This window comes from Rattus rattus, chromosome 4 (genome assembly GCF_011064425.1).
Source record: "Rattus rattus isolate New Zealand chromosome 4, Rrattus_CSIRO_v1, whole genome shotgun sequence".
NCBI lineage: Eukaryota > Metazoa > Chordata > Mammalia > Rodentia > Muridae > Rattus > Rattus rattus.
This window is the reverse complement of record NC_046157.1, coordinates 102,047,685-102,069,148: the sequence shown is the minus strand read 5'-3', so window position 1 is coordinate 102,069,148 and position 21,464 is coordinate 102,047,685. Positions and strand designations below refer to the sequence as shown.

General features: G+C 40.6%; 1 protein-coding gene across 1 annotated transcript in view; it reads right to left on the bottom strand.

The window, feature by feature from the left end:
• The window catches only part of Lmbrd1 (LMBR1 domain containing 1), an 82,716-nt gene that overhangs the window by 43,900 nt on the left and 17,352 nt on the right, over nucleotides 1-21,464 (bottom strand). The window contains exons 4-7 of the mRNA XM_032900876.1: nucleotides 12,090-12,187; nucleotides 10,998-11,065; nucleotides 5,813-5,901; nucleotides 3,427-3,500 (exon numbers count right to left, since the gene is read on the bottom strand). Coding sequence (XP_032756767.1) covers nucleotides 3,427-3,500; nucleotides 5,813-5,901; nucleotides 10,998-11,065; nucleotides 12,090-12,187 — 329 coding nt within the window. The remainder of the gene's footprint in view (nucleotides 1-3,426; nucleotides 3,501-5,812; nucleotides 5,902-10,997; nucleotides 11,066-12,089; nucleotides 12,188-21,464) is intronic.

Sequence of the window (21,464 nt, the reverse complement as noted above, 5' to 3'; positions counted from 1 at the left end):
ATTTACATAGCTATGTATCCCCAGAGGTTTCATTTGTAAACTCTGAAAGGCAGCAGATTCCCTTCAACTTAGACTTAAAATAATAGGCAGATTCAAATAGTCTGTCATTCTTCTAAAACTAACTGTGAGATTCCATAGCTAATACTTAAGACAGTACAATGTCAAAAGGCTAGTGAAATTTAAATGATCAACTAGTTTCTAAACTAAATAATATATATTATATATAAGAAACACACTTGATTGGTACAGAAATGGCTGTAATTTTAATATAAAAATTAGCTATAAATTCTAGGACAAGACATAATTTCCATTTATAGTTGGGTCAAAGTCCTCTATATCTTAATTTTCCACTTTATAACTTTTACTTCTACATTCATGAGTACGCTCCATGCTTTCTTTCATACTATACGTCACGATTCTCGACCCTTTCTATAATGAGGCTAGAAAAACTTTATAGCTCAATTGTAAACAATACAATAATTAGTGATATCAATTACCTATCAGCACTAACAGTAGCCATCTACACGCGGTTGCTTTTTGATTAATTTTCAAAGGACCTGTGTAGCTTTCTGATTAGACTTTAATAAAGTTAAGAAATAACTGGCCCATTTCCCTTAGGGAAGCACATGACAGAAATAACCAGACCAGATAGATAGATAGATAGATAGATAGATAGATAGATAGATAGATAGATAGACAGATAGACAGACAGACAGATAGAATGAGGGTATACAGACACACTCACTCAGGCACCTAGTTCAGCTGCATATGCTCCCCTCCTTCCCCGTGTCAATATCAGTAATAAAAGGAGACAAACCCTGGGTTAGCTATGAAATATTATCACACTGCGCTTCAAGCATATTTTCAGTGCTATTTAAATGATATTTATTCTCTTTCCACCTCCTCCCGATTCCAACTACCCATCAATTATGAATACATGTCTGCCTTGCACGTCTTTGAATAATTCATTTCCTCACTCCTCATGATATAATTGCCTTGTGCACGTTTTTACTTTCACAGAGAGAAGAAAGCAGAAGAAACTGCAGTTTGGTTTATATAAAACTAAATATTTAACAACAACTATTTCACAAGTAGTCAGCACATTCTAAGACTTACTACATTGTTTAGTTAAACCATCACAGCGGATTTCTGAAGAAATTCCATAGAGACACTGAGACGGTAAAGTAGGTTAGGAGAGTCTTGAATCTGAGCTCCACAGTAAGCCTTTCCCCTTTACTGTATGTTCAGCTTAAAGAAAAGCCGTCACTCCTAGGAGTTTAAACCCATACTACTTAGCTTTCTCCCTTGGACTTGGGACTTTGGCGTCCTTTTCTTCTATTCAGCAGCGCCTCTGTGTGACCTTTGGCTCCCGATCTTGGTGTAAGCTCCTCTCATTATTTTATCGGTATCTTTAAGGCGTCTGCGTCTGAGAAAAACTGCTTTAAGAATATCTCAACTCAACTTGATCATTTGGTTTAAATGATTAAATGAAGAAGTTCACGGTTGAACAACATGAAACACTAGTTAAAAGTACTTCTCCATGGGCTGGAGAGACGGCTCAGCAGGAGAGAGCACTGGCTGCTCTTGCAGAGGACCCGTGTCCGACTCCCAGCACCCACACAGCAGCTCACAGTCATCTACAACTCCACTGCCAGGGTATCTGGCTCCCTCTTCTGGCCTCTGCAGGCACCGGCACACAAGTGCATATTCACGCAAGCAAAGCACAAGATGAAATAAGAGTAATTAATTAATTACAATATTCTCTTCACAGTAACACTGTTCATTGAGGAAGTGTCTTTCAAATGGTCTTGGTGACTTCACTCAATTTTCTCCTTCCTTACAAACTGGAAGCCAGGTTCGTACCTGACCCCTCGCCTACCTCACTCCCAGTAGTACCTTCTTAAGGACAGCAAATAGCCTAGGCGGATCAGGATCTTCCTTAGGGACAAAAGGCAGCTATGTCTGTTGTCCATGTAAATGATTCAGCTTCCTTGAGTCAGAATTCCTTTTCTGTGGCACACCTCACTGTGTGAATGCTTCCTGGATTCTACTCACAATTGCACATGGAAACTAAACAAGAAACCTGAACAGGACAGGACAACATCAAGATTATGGAGTGCTGCTGCTGTGATTAGCCAAGGCTTCTGTCTGACTCAGAGAAGTCTGGCATCTTAAGACTCCAATCAGGGTGAGTCCTCAGCCTTTCATTGTTCTCGCATGTGCACTGCAAGTTGGTTTTCTGTCCTGTCTATTTGTTTCTCCTGACTCACCTTTAGTCTACTGCTTACTTCAGCTCCCTGTAATTACCACAGCACTTCTATACACAAGAGACGCACCTGTGAAACCTTTTGTTCACCTAGAGGATACAGGCTAAGAAACAAACTCAAAATCAGCACGCTGTCCAGTCAGACAACAGCGACTGGAGCCCCGGATTGACTTCTTTTTCAAGGACAATAATTAATATGTTGTAAACATATTCTGTGAGACAGACAGATAGCCCTCCCTCAACTTATAGCACATGGCAAACTTCTTATGTAATCATACATTAAAATGCAGACAACTAAAGATGAATAACAACACTAATACCTAAATAAACACCTCAAGATATTAAAATGTGTGTGTGTGTGTGTGTGTGTGTGTGTGTGTGTGTGTGTGTGTGTGTTTGTGTGTGTGTGTGTGTTTGGTGGGTTGGACATGCATACCAACTAGTGGTAGTTGGTTCTCTCACCAACCCAAGGTCTTTTCATTATGTATGTAGTAACATATGAATGAGCATGGAACATAACTTGATTCTGTTATCATAGCAGCCCATTTCTTCTATGCCTAAAGAAAGCCATGCAGAAATGTTTCCAAAAGAACAGTATTTTTCATCTCTACACGAATCAAGAATCTCAAAGGCTTCCAGATATTTATACAGCTGGGGGTGGGGGGCGTTAAGAAAGAGCACTGATTGTGGTTTTAACTTCACCAAACCACAAAGCAGTCTGTATATATAGCAGTCATTAATCCTTGCCACTCCCAGGAATATGAACAAAGTCAGAAAGTTAGAAAATACAGCATAGCAGTCTATGCACCATACACCATATACTATACAGTCTGTAGTCTACATGCTACAGAGGAGCACCCGTGTCTGACTGCACAAGTACACAGCAGACAGAACAAATCGATGAACTAGTAACAACCAGTGCAGGGCTCTGGCGTGTATACAGTACTAACTCCACATCTGTACAGGATATAATTACCTGCAATTCACAGATTCATCTCCCAGTCTTAATTCTGCAAACAGGCAAGATGACCAAGTCATCAAGTAACGGAAACAAGAATAAGAAGTTGAGGAGGGAAGGATAGCGCGCAGATGCCTGAGGTACAAGGTTGCTGCCCAGGGTGACGTTCTAACTCCAGCTCAGACACTCCCATGGCACTTACTGTGTATGTTATGGCCGCCAGCATCCCAATCAAGGTCAGAGAGCTGATGGAGAAGGACAGTGCGGCCAGACCTTCTGTGAGAATGAAAGACATTGTCAGTGTGAGCTTCTCCGAGTCTGCTGTTTCTTTTCATTAGAGCACGTAGAATACAGAAGTCAGTCTCCTTCAGGCACAGGAAGGGATGAAACAAATATATATCACTGTCTCCGTCAAGTGCTGATTCTACTCAAGAGGGCAGATTTTAAAGAGCTCTTTATAAACTGATCTTCACATAATCCTTTGGATCAGGTAAGATTTCCTTCCCTTCTCCTTTTAAAATTAGAAAGAAAAATCAGTTTAATTAGTGGCGTATATGTACACATGTGAGCATGTGTATGAAGGGGGGGTGAGAGGTCAACACTGTGTGGCTTCCTGTTGCTCTCTACTTTTTTCTGCCTGCCTTCCTTCCTTCCTTCCTTCCTTCCTTCCTTCCTTCCTTCCTTCCTTCCTTCCTTCTGTCTTTCCTGCCTTCCATCTGTCTTTCCTTCCTTCCTTTCTATTTTTTTTTTTCCTTTGAGATAGGGTCTTTCAATGATCCGGGAAGTTGACAAATTCATCTAGACCCAGAAGCTAACAAACTTGGGGATCCTCCACCTGCCCCAGCCATTTGTGAGGAGGTTACAAATCTTTTATGTTGGTGATGTTTAAACAGTCATGTGTTCATGGAGGTTACTAAGTGATGCATCTTTGAATGTATCTCAAGTTTTATTTAACACATAGAAAGAACATATTAACACATTCATGAGTCAGACCGGGCCACTCCTTCAGCTTTTGTTTTGTACAACTACACTTCAGGATTAGAAGAGAGTGCGGTGGCTAAGAGCATCCTTGCTGCTCTGCCCAAGGACTGAGTTAGGTTCCCGCCACTCACATCAAGTGGCCCACATGTGCCTGAAACTCCAGCTCCAAGGGAGCTATGTGATCTCCACAGGTACCTACGCATGCATGGCACTGGCACACATGTGGCATCACTACATAACACACACACACACACACACACACGCACACACGCACACGCACAAATACTAACTTTAAAAGACAACCACCCCTAACTGACTAAAGGGTGACTAAGCTGGCTGAAGATGCTGGTTTTATTCCTCCACAGACGTCTATGATCTGCGCATGCACACAAACAGATCCTGTTGACAGAGAAGTTGTATCGTATTTGTAGAGTCAATTACTTTGCTACAAGAAAAAAACCTGTTTACACAAATTATTTTAAAGCATTGTTCAGTGAAAGAAGCCAGATACATATGAAAATCATAACATATTGATATACTTTTAAAGAGATAAACTAATATATAGTGTGATAAATCATCATATGGAAGGTTATACTAACTGAATAGTACACTAAACAGATTTTTATAGTGATGGACATGTTCTACACCTTGATGTATTCAAATATGTACAGTCATTTATGTAAGATGAATTACACACTATGACTGTTTTAGGACACATTTAGTAACATTTTGGAGCAGATATATATACTAGATACCTTACACATCTAGGAAGTAGATGAGGGAACTGAGACTAGAATTCAGGAACACTTGGGCTAGGACTGGAGGAAGGGCTTATCAATTAAGAGCAAAAAGTGCTCTTACAAAAGACCCAGGTTCAAGTCCCAGAACCCATACAATGGCAGCTAATAGCACTTACAACTCTTGCAGAGGACGGAGTTCAGCTCCTAGCAACCATGTTGGAGAACTCACAGACAACTATAACAGCAGCTCCTGGGCATCCAAGGCCTCTGTTCACCACAAGTACTTGTAGTATTCTCATGGGCACCTACGTACACCCTCCCCGCTGTGTGTGTGTGTGTGTGTGTGTGTGTGTGTGTGTAATTAAAAAATTTTAAAGAAATTTTTATTAACTTAATTATGATTGAGGTTTTATTTTGTTAGAATTTCAAGAAAAGCAATGCTGACACATTACCATAAATCTTCAGTAAAACATTAGTAAATTCCTATGAAACATGTAATTTACTTTCTCAATAAAATATGACTTCACCTTTAGTAGCATGATAGAGCACTCTCCTATTAAAAATTTAAAATAAAAATCTATGCCCAGAACACTTCTTTAACATTTGTTATTCTACATTATCATAAGAAATTAAAGCACATTAAAATAACAAGCCCATTAAAATGCTTTGTACATTAAAGCTGCTTTATAGCAGGTTCCTTTTGTAGAGGTGGAAAGCTGCCTATGTAATAGCTGGAAAGTAAACGTAGACCTCCTCACTGAAGTACAGAATGGTAGAGTTCTTAGAAGAGTAAAAACTGGCTAATCTTCATCAATTTCCAAAGAACACAAACTAGGAAATCCTAGAAAAAATGATTTTAACACTTACGGCCAGTTCCGAGATCTTCAAACAGGAGCTTCACCTTTTCCCACTCCGTAGAATTGTTGTTGTTGGGCAGATTCAGCGGCACAAAGGCACTACAAAGGAGAAAATAACTCTGTCTGAAGGCCGTGAAAATAAGTTAAATAAATTTAAAAAAAGGGTTGAAACACAACCGACGATAGGTTTTTAAAAGAAAGATCAATTCTTCTTCCAAATCCTAAATCTGAGCCAGACACATGGTTACGAGGAATTTCTCACCAACAGACTTACATTTGTTTTGAACCATGATATTAGACAAATTCTATGTTAACTTAGCAGAAAAATGCATACTATCATTTCCATACATTTACATGTAAAACAGAAACAACATGCATCACAGTCAGCAGTGAGGCCAGAGAGACCTCTGCTTCCTCCTTTGTCTTTCAAGATCCTGCACCTACAGGACAGAGGAGCACACTAAACACAGCCACAAGAGCTTACACTAAGAAATAACGGAAAAAGAATGCAGATGCAGATGGTTTATTTTCCAGACCAGAATAATAAACAAAGGCATCAAGACATTGAGATTAAAAAGCAGGGTGTCCTCAAGATAACATATGGGAAAATCATTCTAAAGGGTAAAACATAATAGTCACACCTCCTTCCTAAACTCATTGAATTTAAGGAAAGCAATAGGATGTATCAATATTTTACAGAAGAAATTATGAATATATATTGAATTAAATACATATAAATGAATATATGTCGATATAGTATGGTATCTATGCTGAAAATATTTTCTAAAGAAAGCTATTATTTTGAAACTTTAGCTTTAAACCTTTTACTTCAGTGCCTATAAAAAGAAGAATGGAATGAATATGTCAGGTTATTTAATTCCTAATCAGTGAGCTGTAGACGAAGGCCTGTGGTAGTGTTTCTGCAGGTTTGCTTGCATGCCGAGATCCCGAGCTCAACCGGCGGCTTAGGGAAGGCAATTCTAAGCACTCGCATCGCCTTGAGTCCTCCTAGTCTTGGAGATGAACTCATCACTTTAAAAAGTGAGTCCCCAAAAGCATGAGCATAAATCTAAAACATCCGTTCACTGTCCAGCAGAGAATCAGGCAGCAGCAGAATAAAGTTTTAAAATAACTTCTGTATATTATATATCAATAGTATTAACCATCAATTTAACCACTGAGATTTAATTAACAGAAAAATAAGCAAGGACTATTTATATAATAACCTAGTTTCATTTAAGCATAGTTTTTCTTGACAGCCTACAAAGTATATTTAAAATTTTTTAGTTTAGAACTCGAATCTAGAAAAACTTCTTTTATAAAAAAATCATCTAAAATATTATTTAAATATATTTAAATGTATACTTAAAAGTAGTATTCATAAAGTAAAAATTTTACTTTTAGGTAATCGAAGGTTCTGTGCTTTGGCAGAGTGGACTTGGAGGAATGCCTGATGATCAACTTCTGAGGCTGGCTGTCTAACAATTCAGAAGTAACAGAGTAACACAAGAGGAAATGTCAGATGACCCAAATTTTTTAACTAAACTTTTAAAAAAATGATATAAATGTTGAGTTGACCTGATTTCAGAGAATTAATTATTTTGATGAAATCCATCAGAGACTTCGCACTCATTAGCTCAGGCAGAAATCACAGCAGAGACTCAAAAGCATCTCCCCAACCACATCACCATAGGGATTTAATCATTAATAAACAGAATTAGAATGATTTGACATAAAGAGAAACATCAATAGGCAGAATGAAGAATAATTCTGTAACTATACTCTGTCCTAAGCAACAGTACACAAATACTGAACGCAATGCAAGGGGTCATGGTCGCCGTGTACCAGTGCAAGCTGAGCTCTTTACATGGGGCTAAGGTAGAGAGAAGACTGGGGAAGCAGATCATGGCAAGCACTGCCTCCTGGAGACGAGGGGAGCACTGCACTCATGACCTCACTGAAGCTGGGGTGGATGCCGAGGCCCTCATGAGAAGAGGTCAGCCAAAATCCAGGCACGGTTAGGCTGGAGCTCACGAGTGCACTCATCTGAGACCTAACAGACAGCTGTGGCCTTGGACAGACGGACAGTCAGTCTTCTTTAAAGTGGAGGCTCCTGGTAGGCTGACCATGCTCAAGTAGATGAGACCATATGCAGAAGCATATGAAAGGCACAGATTGGAATCCATAGCTTTTTACATCTTTTAATGAGGGAAATAGGGAGTTGGGGGGTGTGAGGATAGAGCTGAGAAAGGGAAGAGTGTGGGATAAATTTAATCAAAATCTATTGGGTAAAATTCTCAAAACATAATAAAACTTGTTTTAAAAAGGCAACTGAAATCAAATAATGATTGATAAATAACTCTTGAAGAGGTTAAAATAAGTTAATAAGATTATCAGGCACTTGTAAATGGTGATGATTTATGGCAAACAAGAATTGTAGTTTAAAATCACATCAATATATCCTTAATTTGCTCTACTCAAAGACAGTGACTAGAGAGAACCCCAGTTTCTTCAGCCACAGTAGCAAACAGAACGGGAACACAGTAAGATTAGAATCCTCCCTCTCACTGAAAATTAGAAAGCTGAAAAGTTGTTCAGTGAAAACATTCTGAAGTCCGCCTGAATCACCGAGTCAGCTTATTCAGTGTATCTTTGGGAAGAGGCAAAGAAGAGACTAATTAATGACTTTCAGGAGACAGGGAATTGGAAGGATGAATTCAGCATCCTCTCAACCAAGCAAGATTCTCACCTCCTACCTTACCACATCACATCCTCTCTCTTCTCCCTGGCTCAGCTGTCTCCTCCTGCTCTCTGAGAAACCTTTTCTGACCCTAGCCTCTCACCTGAATTATGAGAGGTTTACCCAGCTGATCTTGCTGCCTTTAGTACATCACCTCCCAACATCCGAGAACCCCATCCACACAACCTTTATAGTGCTGTAACTTTGAAAGCAGGATCGTATATATTAACGTCCCTTGAGTCATGATCACACATCCCTGCCTCCCTATTGCTAATCAGGATAAAACTTACTATTTCTTAAACGTTGCGTGCTAAACTTGGAGTCTACATACCTGTCTAATATCGTGTGCCAAGGGTCTCACGTGATCACTTGAAACATCACACTGTGCTTTGTAGATTGATGGCTTGTTGGTTTAGGGAAAAGACAGGTTTAAAGTCACATACTTTTTACATCACTCTTCAGCTGCGTAGAGCCCTTCTGCCATGACACTGGTATGTTTGAAAGGAAACAGCAAACAGTTCCCTCCATACTGCACAGAGAAGGACACAGCAAGAGGCGGCTCTCTGCCAACCAGGCAGCACTCTCACCACAGGCCAAACTTGCCGACATCCTGATCACAGGCCTTTTGCTTCTACAGCTGTGAAAACTCAATGTCTACCGTTTGAGCTTTCTGGCCTGTGTCCTTTGTTAAGGCAACTCCAGCAATTTTCTTTGCTGACCCCAAGATCTAGCCCTGACACAAACCATAAGTGCTCCAAAGACCGCTGAGCCCTACAAATATCAAACCTAGACCACACCCTGCCTATACAAATTACCTACAGATTTATCAGCAAGAAAATCTTTTAAAAGAAACTAGGGTATTCTGCCTTAAAGATGTCCTCAAGCAATTCAGTAAATCTGCCTGATTAAAATATTTGCATATGGTAATGAGAAGAGCCCAGATAACTGAAACAAGCTAGTCTTTAACCCCTTATTCTCTTACACTGGCCTGTGCACAGATAGTTGCATTTATTAATACTTCTCCGTCTACTCTACATTGGGATCCGCTGCATGCCGAGTGCCCGTATTTATGAAAATCCAGTAGTTTTACTGTTACTTTAGCTTTGGATGTCTATGATTACTTCAGAGCTAGCTACAAGGAAACACCTGCTAGCTACAAGCAAAATGCACTACAACCCTAAGTATTTGCTTCCTCTCTGCTCTTTACTCTTGCTGACCCTGTTGTAAGTAGTAGGCTAACAGATATGACTTAAATGTCATCAAGGGAAAATTAGCATAAACGCCTCTCTGGCCTTCTTTATTAGGAAAGGAGGCTTGTAAAAGCATATTCTACAGCTAAAACAAATAACAAAACCCTAAACTTGGAGCCTTTTATGGCCCGGGAAGACAGGCAAAAGAAACAGGAACATAACTAGAACAAGAACCATACAGTCCGTGATCCTCAGCCTCCATTCCCATCACAAATTGCATCTAATGAATGTTTAAAGTATCGGAAATTATTTACTAAGATGTAAAACACCAAGTTATGGGCTGGGAAGACGGCTGGTGGTTAAAGTGCACTTCCGGGGACCCAATGGCCTCTGCAGGCATAAGGCACACAGGTAACACAGATATACACGAAGGCAAAAGAACCTTACACATAGAATTCAATTTGAAAATTTGTTTAAAAGCTACCAAATTCATTGTAATAATTAAAAAGCAAATGACTACCTAATGTATGTCTTCAAGGGAAGGTAGACAGAGGGGCTTGGAGGGATGAAAGGGAATGGGGAAATGACATGATTGTATTATAATATTAAAATAATCTTAATTTAAAAAACTTAGGAAGCTTGACATTGAAAATAAGGATCATTTTATCACCTTTTCTGCTATAAAAAATTTAAAAGGATCAAATTTATTTTAACAAAGACAAGAGTCTCCAGTAAACAAGGACAGATGTCAGACTTAGGAACCAATGAACAAAGCTTCACTTCCATTAAAATACACAGAGCTCTACAGACACAGATCGGGCTTTTAACATACGGACATCATGCACACACGTCCATGGAGGAGGCCCTGAGCTCACTCACGGCAACTGCTGTCCTCTAAGAAGGCCCTGCCCCCCTCAGCAGAGAACTCCATACTCCCAGTCCGGGGAAGACTCCCAGAACATTACAGCAAGTGTTAGAATCGGGACATCACCAAGAATTGGACAAAAGACCATATACAAAATCCTAATGTACTCGTGTAAAAGCAGTAACAACACGGAGGGTACACGCAGGCGTGAGAAATGTAGGTGGCTAGGAGGCCAGCGCTCACTGTGGCTCCACACCGTGGTGGCATAAAAAGCCACTTGTTTGGTTTTTTCCCCCTTTTTGTTTTGTTTTCCTTGTCTAGAGTTTTCTGAATGAACCCTCTGTTACCCTTACTCAAATAACTCTTGTTTCCATTGGCACAATGAAACGTCAAGACTCACCCAACAAGGAGCAGCAGCGCGCAGATCACGACAAATCCCAGCGTGTACTTGAGCGCCGTTTTAACTTGCTAGAGACCGGGGAGAAAATGTATCTCTTAGCAAGCCTTTACATAAAGAGGTATTATGACAGCATAATAATATTCTTATATAAAAATATACATTTCAAGTCAAGAGTACAGAGTTTCAACTGTTGGAGAGAAAAGCCTTAAAATTTAACGAAAAGTATAATCAGTATTCCACATCCTAAGTGCCTTTCGAGTGTCTGGAATGGTCAGAACCCTTGAAAAGCACCGCACTGAATACATAAGTAGCCAGTGGGTGGAATGGTCAAAATAGAAAAATATTCCCCCAAACAAGCACCTATGGTACCCCTAACCCAAACACAAAAAGCAGTCGTAAGAGTAAGAAATACTCTTTTTGTTTATATTTTTCAAGACAGGGTTTCTTGGAATAGCCTTGGCTGTCCTGAAATCACTCTGTACACCAGGTTGGCCTTGAACTCAGATCTGTCTGCTTCTGTCTTTGAGTACTGGGATTAAAGGTGATTGTGACTATGCCTGGCTAAGAATAAGAAATGTTCTCATGCATATACTTACATGTTTATGTCCATAAAATGTAAACACATAACAACTATAGTAATACTTGTATGTTCACATTTTGCTACATATGTAAACATAAGTAAATACACATAAAAGTTGCTACGTAGCCTGACTGGCATTTAATTGGCAATCACCCTCCCTCTGTCTCCCACGTGCTGGGATTACAGGTATGCACCAGCCCACCAAGCTTGTGTGCATGTTTTAAATATATGTTCATTTCTCATGCCAGGCAGCACCCTGCTAACATTTTACATATGTTAATTCACCCGATTCTCACAACAAGTGCAAGGCAGGTGCTCTAACTTCTATTTCAGAGACAGGGAGCTGAGGCCCAGAGAGGTTAAGTAGTTTTTCCTAAGCCGGCTACGTCCTCGGGTCTACAGAAGGGCGGGAATAAAGTAAAGAAGCGTCATGGCACTCGTGGAAAACCGAGGATGAGAACTGAGGATGGAGTCGTGTGAGCTGGGAGGAGCCCTATCTTAAGGCAACTCACGGTGCACTTGCTGGTGTCATCGTCGTCCTTCTCCTCATAGTAGAAGTAGACAAAGGGGATCCAGAAGAACACACAGAACAGGATGACGGAGTACAGAGCTGTGGAGAAGAACAACGGAAGATCAAACTTACTACTCGGATGCCCTGCATTCCTAACTTCATAGATGTGGTACTCAACAGCCTTTGCCTTTTCCATTCCAAGAAATGAACAGGATCAGAATGACACACTCACCCCAGTTAAGCTGCACACCATGTGTAACAAAGGTAAGGACGGCACCTGAGGAAGCTGACACCCGGCTCTCCCCGTGTACCCAGTATACAGGCCTCTACCCTCTCAGTCAGTTAACTCTGCACTCACTCCAGCTCAACACTCACAGCCACTCTGGCAAGTTAAACAGCCAGCTAAAGAGATACAGTAATTTTATAGAAATAAATTCCCTCTGCTAAATATAAAACACAAAGAGTCAGCACACTGGGCTTAAATCAAACAAGGGGAAGAAAAGCTAAAAACAGCAGAAGTCCATAAAATGAGATTCAACGTTATTTGACAGGAATTAATTTTCCACTTTAAGATAATGTTAGATTTGAGATATTTTTAGATAGTGAAACATCTAATTCAATACAAAGCTTAACCTAGGAGCAAAGATCCAATACACTCATGAATTAAAGAAAACAGTGAAAGAAACTTTGAGAGACTTCAAAAACCCAGGAAACGGTTTTTAAAAATCCGTGTTAAGCATTTTCTTGCATATATGTAATCTGGAAACAGGACAGCAAATATATATATATACACATACACACACATACACACATATGTATCATCATCGTCATAATCCAGGAGCAGCTATCATATTCCTCCATATAAGAGAGCAGTGCGGGCTGGAGAGATGGCTCAGTGGTTAAGAGCACTGACTGCTCTTCCAGAGGTCCTGAGTTCAATTCCCAGCAACCACATAGTGGCTCACAACCATCTGTAATGAGATCTGATGCCCTCCTCTGGTGTGTCTGAAGACAGCTACAGTGCACTCATATATAATAAATATATCTTGAGAGAGAGAGAGAGAGAGAGAGAGAGAGAGAACAGTGCGACCATCTCACACAGGCCAGAGTGACTACTGTGCAGGAGAAAATAACAGGTTGGCAAGGACACAGAAACCTCTGTGCACTCCTGTAGGAATGTGATAAGTTGTAGGACTGTTTCTCAACCTCTGAAAGATCCGACTACTGTATACCTGATGATTATGCTTCTGCATATGCATCCAGAAGAATTAAAAATGGTGTCTGAGTTAATTCTATACTTCCCATTTTCAAAGCTGCATTATGTATAACAGCAAAAATACAGATAAAACCAGGGTCCAATGGCAAACAGCGAATATAGCATATATGCAAAGTGGACTATTATTCAAACATAAGAGTGAAATTCTGGCATACACTATAATATGGATGAATTCTGAAATCACTGTACTCAGTGACACATGCCAGTCATGAAGGGATAAAAACTACATAGTTAAACTTATAGGGATAATTAAGGAAAACACATAAAGACAAAGGGTAGAAGATGGCTGTCAAAACCCCAATATTCAGGAAGTAGTTGAGTGCACATGAGTTACAGATCATTTAAACATGGTCCTAATCCTGGCAACACATGATCTCATTTGTAAAACAACGGCTAACACTGCTGTAGGCTGCTGTCATACTCATTACTGGAACAGGGCATAAAGCAAACTCCGCAGTTCTAAGAGAAGACAAGTCATGCTGTCCCACTGGAGCTGCTGCCCTGAAATCTGTTTCTCTGGCTTCATGCTATACTATGAAGCATCTTGTGTATCAATAAATACATCTTCATTCAAATTGGGCATGCCACTTTCAAAAGTTAAAATCAGAGCAGAACCTTGAACAGATGATACTCTGCTATAGAACATATACAGTGACCAAAAGCACATTGAGAGATGCCCATTATGGTAATCATCAGGGAAATGTAAAGGAACCCAACAATGAGCTCCGACAGAGCAAGCTAAGTTACCTGCAATGCTTAAAAACAACCGAAAAGACCAACTGTCTACCGGAAGCTGAATAAGCAGACTGAGTGTTCACTCACACGAAAGACGTGCAACAAAAAGACAGGCGAGACATAAACAAAGATCCCAGATGTTACACTGAAGGAAACAAGCCCTGGACAAGAGAGTACACGCTCTATGAGTGAATGCAAAGAAACTCTCCCAACTAACCAAACTAGTCTCATAGAAGGCCAGAACCTGTCTAGGGTTGTGACTAAGAAAAACTTAACAAAAGAGACTTCCAACAGTGAACACTTCCCCAAGGCGGCAAGAAACAGAGACTGTGGGGACTCAGCACACCACATGCCCTCCCGAAACGTCAGCGTCCTGACCCAGCTGAGCTATCTTCTCCCTCTGGTTCCTTGGTGCCCATCAAGGTGTCTGCCTTTGGCCCATGAATGCTGAGCTATAAAGTAGAACTAAATTAACGTTTATGACTGGGTTATTTCTATCACCCAGTTATCCTTCTATATTCATAAACAGAAACTCAAATATTGCTTTCTTCTACTGTCGAGAAACAGAAGAACTGTCTCTCTTAAAGATGTGTTCCAGAGTCATACTTGTCATCAGAGGAAGCCCTCCTTAACCCCCAGTCAGAACACTGTGAATCCTGTCATCTTGTACTTCCTTGTGTTTCCACTGTAGACTGCCATTAGCAAGCTACAGTCAGCAGGCTTTAGGTAGGCAGGCCTACTGAGATCCAGGATCACATCAAGGAAAGGTCTCATATGCACAGAAATTGACACAGATCAGACTCATAAACTCCTGATTTCTTTTTAGAAATTTAAATACATTTGTATTCCATATGCATGTAACACACACACACACACACACATATGTGAATGAACGAGTGAACAGAGAGCTACTGTTGAAGAACACATGCGAACTCCCCACATTGTTTTTTGTAGTAAAAAAAGCAATTTATCTTCTAAGTGCTTCGTGTTCCTGAAGCATAATGCATGTGAAATGAACTTAAATACTCTAGGCTTCTGAAATAATAAGATCCAAGAGCATTTTCCTGTTTATTATTAACCTTTAACCCAAAGCACTACAATATCAGAGAAGAGATAGGTTTCTGTGGCATAGACCTGTAATCCTAGCTAATGGAGGCTAAAATACCAAGATCATAAATTAAAGCACCCCTTGGGTTATAACAACAAGTTCAAGGCCACCTTAGACAATTCACAGGTAGCCTGTCTCAAACTCAAAATAAAAAGGGGACAGGGATTTAGCTCAGTGGTATGGTGTTTGCCTGGGCCTGCTAAGGTCAGTCCTTAATGCTGAGAATAATTAGTCATTACAAAAATTTTAGTTTCAGAGGGTCAAAGTATAAAGATACTGTACTTTGGGAATAAAAAAGTTTTCCAATTTCTTTTATCTAGCTGGAGAAACCCGGGGTCAACACTGAGAGCCACACGCCCAACACCCATCTTTCTTTCAACTTCTCCTTTATTTCCACCTTCCCCTTTGACCTGCTTCCTGTTTGAAACTGATACACGATACCTTAAAAAAACCCAGCACCATTCTGGACTTGTTATGATCGCAAGGGACTAAGTGTCCAGGATGAAGAGCAGAAAGCAATGAACTTCAAACCCTTACAACACAGCACAGCGGCCCAGGCCAGCCTTCCATTCCAGCTACTGTGACAGATGTTTCTTATGGGGAAAATGCCCGGGGAGGAATCGCACTTTCTGAGTGAGTGGGAGCATTCTTCCCCTCGGCAGCAGCCACTCCCAACAGCTTCCAAGACAACACCCCTCACACAGTTGTTAAGAAAAACCTTCATGATGAACTACTTGAAAGCTCACTGCCCAGAGCCGACTACTGTTCCCTCAGTAATTAGTATCCTTGGTAATTAGGATGTAGAAGGGAAAAGCCATGCCGAGCTCTGTGGCCTGTGCCATTCTTTAAAGGAGACTTCTCAATTCATTTAATGAAGCTACCTGAGTCTTTGTATTTAAGCCTGACAAAAATCAAATAAAGGGAAGGTCACAGGCCTGTACTAATGCAAGTTGATTGAAGAATTCTAAACGAGAGAAGAGCAAAGCAAATCCAGCAAAGTTCTGTTTAAAAAGACACCATTTTTACCTATTCTGTAAGACATATGTCTAATAATAATTAACCTACATCGTGTGTATTATTTTTAAGAGAGTTACAACCTCCCTTAAGGGCATGGTCCTCTTTAAACACAGAGAAGGCTCCAGAGACGATGTGTTCAGTTATAAGCACCTTGGATATACTTCAGCCTTCACAAGGGGAGGATATACACCTAAATCAAAACGCAGAACCCTAGTCTCATGAGGTTAGACGGGAATAAAGAAAAGATACAATATCTCCACTCTCATACTAGTCATGTTATAAGGAGCACATCCCCAAAGAATAGAAAGTCACTCTGAGATTACAGAAAGACTGTCTTCTGTCTTGACCGCATCATCCCTCTTTCTCTGAGACTCCAGTTTCCGTGCTGTATTACAGCCTGCAGTTTTGTTGTACAATACTCAGGGGGATGGTCAACAAGCAGGGGAGAGCAGGGTTGGGGCTGGGGGTAGCTAATGCTTCCCTAGGAGAGCCTCAAGAAGACTCCAGAACCAACAGACAACTTCCTTGCAGTTTCCCCTGCAGGGGAAGCCCAGCTGAGAAGCATCTAGATTCCTGATGCAGAGAAACTACGCAGAAAGTGTGGTTTCACACTGCTAATTTCCCCATACTTTGTTAATAACTGAGACAGATTCTGAGAGCAAAGTGAAGCCATTCAAGCATTCTCCTGCATATGCACTGAGAATACATGTCGGGATGTAGGCCAGTTAGTTGGGTTAAGTTTGGAGTAGCCAGGAGACTGCCCAATCAAAAGGCCTAAGCTTTAAACTCTACCAAATGTCTCTGTGTCATTATTTATACACTGGTGGGTCTGAGGAAGTCTCACAGTAGAAACTACTGGGTCACCTCACAGATGAACCTTTCTGAAAAAAATTAGACTGTTTTCCAAAGCAATATAGCATTTTACTTTCTCAGTGTAAAAGCATCTGAAGACTTTTTACTTGGCAATATATGTACTATAACCTGCAATATATGTATTATAACCTGCAATGCACTTGGACAACTAGTGCTCACCACATCAAAATGGGTTTTGATGAGTAGTTCTAAACCAAGAACATAATCAGACACCCAGCAGAAACATCTTCGAGTTGAAGTGAAGGGGATGGAGGTGGGATGATGGTAAGGTAGTCGGACAACTCATCAGCATCTACAGGGTGTCTGCTGAGAAAGTGTGGGGGCCTCTAAGACAAGAGAATACTGACCCATAGGCCAGTCAGAGGTCAGCAAGGCTGCATCCAAGAGTTCAAGTGCACGGGAGGGAGCACTACCCAAGTATCTGTGTTAGAATCCACGTGCATCTGTCCAAAGTCCTCTCAGCAGGGCTGGAGAAATGTAACCACCATCCAAGTGCATCTGCAGGGAGGACCACTCTCCAGTGGTCCACACGCCATCAAGCCAAGAGCTCCCCAGTGGTCCACACACCATCAAGCCAAGAGCTCCCCAGCGGTCCACACACCATCAAGCCAAGAGCTCCCCAGCGGTCCACACGCCATCAAGCCAAGAGCAGCAGCAACTCTGAAGCCCCAAGAGCCAGTGGTGTTTGATATCCTGCCCGTACTCTAACTCCTCTTCCTCTGGCCTTCTTCCTTTCAGAATAAGAATATCTATCCTATCCTCTTCCTTTCAGAGAATATCTGTCCTATCCTTGTGGCCAATATTAAATGTGTTTGGACAATCAGATTGTCTACCTGCTTTCACGGTTCAGAGAATTTTGCCTCAAGATGAGTTATACTTAAAAGTTCATCCTTATCTAATTTATGTGATACTGAAATGAGTCTTTGGACATTGATCATTAGAGTCTGTGACCTTGAGGGATTATAGGGCAGAATTAATATGCATTTTCTGAGAACAATATGGGGCAAATAAAAGTTGAAGCCCTGCAAGTGTTTCAAGGTGGGGCATTTGGAAGTAAGCAGGTTTGCATAACGGCATAAAGTGGGGTACATGATGAGATTGGTGTCCTGACCCCTCTCATAGCCAAAAAAAAGCAAGAAGAAACAGTACACAAACTCTGTAAAAAGGAACAGTGAGAATTTGCTGTCTGAGAGTTAGGGTGAAGGCCCTCGTGAGAAACCTGCTTATGTAAGGCACCAAGTCAGCTGTATTTCAGTAGACGGCCTCGGCAAAGCAGCCACTCCAGCTGAGGCGGTAGATCAGTCTTGAAATATAATCTATATTTCTCTAGTGATTAATAATGCTGGCATTTTTATGTATTTATTAGCCCCTCATATATCTGCACTGGCAAGAATGCCTATTTAAATACTTTTCTGATTTCTAGTTCATCAGTTTGTGTTATTAATGATTAATAAAAGCTGTAAGACCAATGTACACTCCCTATCATATGATATACAACTCCGCTCTTCCTGTCTGGCGATTATCTTTTCTCTGTTACCGGAGCTTCTCTATGCAGTCCAAACTAGTGTCTTAAACTCACAGGGTCAAGTGACCCAGCTACCTAAGAGTCCCAAACCAACTGGATTAAAAGTGCACACCCTACAACCAGCCAGTCAATTACTGTCTGTCTCCTGTCTGCTGAAGACAATTAATATTCATGAGTTTCAATGTACTAAAGGGTTTTCCCCTATGAATCAAATCCAAGTACATTTTGTCTAAGCAAAGCTTGTCGGGAGTCTATCTTTCATTTATTTTAAACATTTGACACTTTTATAGGTTAGGGAATATTATATAATTACAGTCTGAACATTAATAATATATTAATAATAAATACTATTATATCTTTTAGTATACTAGCCTTTAACCACTACTAATACATTTATCCAAACTTATAATTACTATTTATATAGCATCTTTTTCCAATCTTTGGGAATCCATTTTCCAAACTATTATTTGTGCCACTGAACAGAAGACGCACCCCATCACAAAGTAAATTAATTAGAAGGGACTCTTTTTATAACTCCTCTATGCCAATTCTACAGTGCATGTTGATAGAGTAGTTACATCATTTACATTGAATACAATCTTCAATAAAACTGTATTTAGGTTGACAGCACGTCATCAAGAGCATGACTCCGATTAAAGAATAAAACCAGGATTTGGGAATAATTAAATCTATACAGTCACTGACACAAGTTCAGCACACATAAAGGTCTTCAAAATAGTGGCGATGTTAACCAATATGTTTCAATGCACAGTATTGAATACAAGACTCTATTTCAGTGGGTAAATATTAGTTACATGAATATAAAATACTGGCAAAATCATGATAGGTAATAGTGCCATTCATAGAATAACTAGACCAGTGAATTTTAATGAAATGTTAAATTAAAAGGTAGTGAAGGTATAAATTCGCATCAGAAATTTTTAGGTAATTAGCACTCCTTAACATTTTCACTGAGGAAGACAAATGAAACTACTTTAAAGAGGGCTTTAAGAATTTAAGTCATTTTGCCCATTTCTTCCACAGGAAATAAACTCAGACCCAACCTATCCCCTAAACTGGAATCTACATGAAACCTGATGAGCCCAGGAAAAAGCCCATAATAGCAGCTCTTTGAAATCAAACATGTTAACAAACTAAATTCTCACTAGTTAAGCATTTGAGCATATATTAATCTTATAGTCTAGGAAAAATGGCTGCCGAATGATTTGCAAGTAGATTGTTTCTGTGCTGAGAGCACACACTCCAAGACAGGTAAGACATCTCAGTGGCTCATTAAGGTCTGTAGTCTCAAAGTTCTCCCCACATATGCAGCTGAGAGGGCATATGAAAAGGTACCCACACACACTGTGCTCCTCGATCTCAGTGCTAAAACCAGACAGAACCATTACTTGGTAATAGATTACCAAGCTGTCTATCAGACTCGCTAACTCAGAATATCTCTGGAACAGTTTTGAGTTATTTAAAAGTCCCAGATGATCCTGACATTGCCCTAGAGTTTTAATACTACTAATTATTCCCATAGGTCCTGCTCCCAGAACCACTGACTAGAAAGCGGTTAGCTCCCTTTACAGTCAACAGCCCAGCTATGGTTGGATGAGCTTCCGTTGGCCATTACCATGCCCTACCAGGATGACTGTTAACACCAACATCCTCATCTGCAGCACAGCACATCAGTACTGTGAGAAGTGGGAGAGCCCACAATGCCTAGAGAGATTAATAATAAAAGTGTTTATACACCAGAAGGGCTAACAGGAGTTCTGAATAAAAACAGTGCCCTGGCCCCTGCAAAGACAAACAGATCTTTCAGGTGTATGTGCAGAGGCAGAAAAGCACAGGAGCTCACAGGTTATCACACTGCAGCTGGCTACACGTTCCCACACAGCATGCCCCTCTCCCACAACCAGGAGAGTAACTCCCTTTCAAGAAGATAACACTGCTCTTGGCAGACTTTCACCAAATGCTACTGTGTATTGGGAAGACCTTGTGGAACAAGGGTAATGTTGATAGTTGGAATCCTGTTCTCCTATTTCCCTACCTAAGACACCACATGGCACTAAACAATTCCACAGGTGGATGTTTATAAACTTCCTGGATTATGGTGGTAGTTGATGTGCTATTAACAACAAAAAAAGATTAAAAACAATCTACAATGTCTATTAATACTATTTAGTATTAATAAAACAGTATTAAGACTAAGCATACTGTTAATTTAATTAATATTTTAAAATAATAAAATATTAACTAAGACTAAGCACATTATGAAAAAAATGAAGTAAAAACAGTGCCTTGGATGTTTTCAATTTTAAGATCCAGAAGAAAACCTTAGACAACTTGACGAATCTGACATTGCAGGAGAACAGCCAGCCTTTGAGACAGTTAACTATTTTAGAAGCTGCACAGTCTTGTCAGGGAGGTAGCAAGAGCCATAATGAGTCAAGGCTGGACAAAAGACGACAAGAATCAAAGAATCACTTCTGATTTCCATCTGTGCATGGAGCTGACCCTGGACCACAGCAATCTGTACCCAGATCCCGCCAGGAAAGAGATGGTCTCCCAGGAGTGCTGACACATCCGGGAGCACAGGTAAGACCACAACTTCTGCTCTGAGGGACCCACTGGGAGCCCTCAGGTCACAGGAAGGGAGCAACCTGGAACAGGATCCTTCTGGTTTCCATCTGCACTACAGAGCTGACCATAGGCCACAGATCTCCACACCCAAATCCCTTCCAGAGACAGCAGGTTTCCCAAGAGTGCTGACACACCTAAGAACACAAGTGAGACCCCCACTTCTGCTCAAATACCTGGCCAGAGCCCTCAGGAC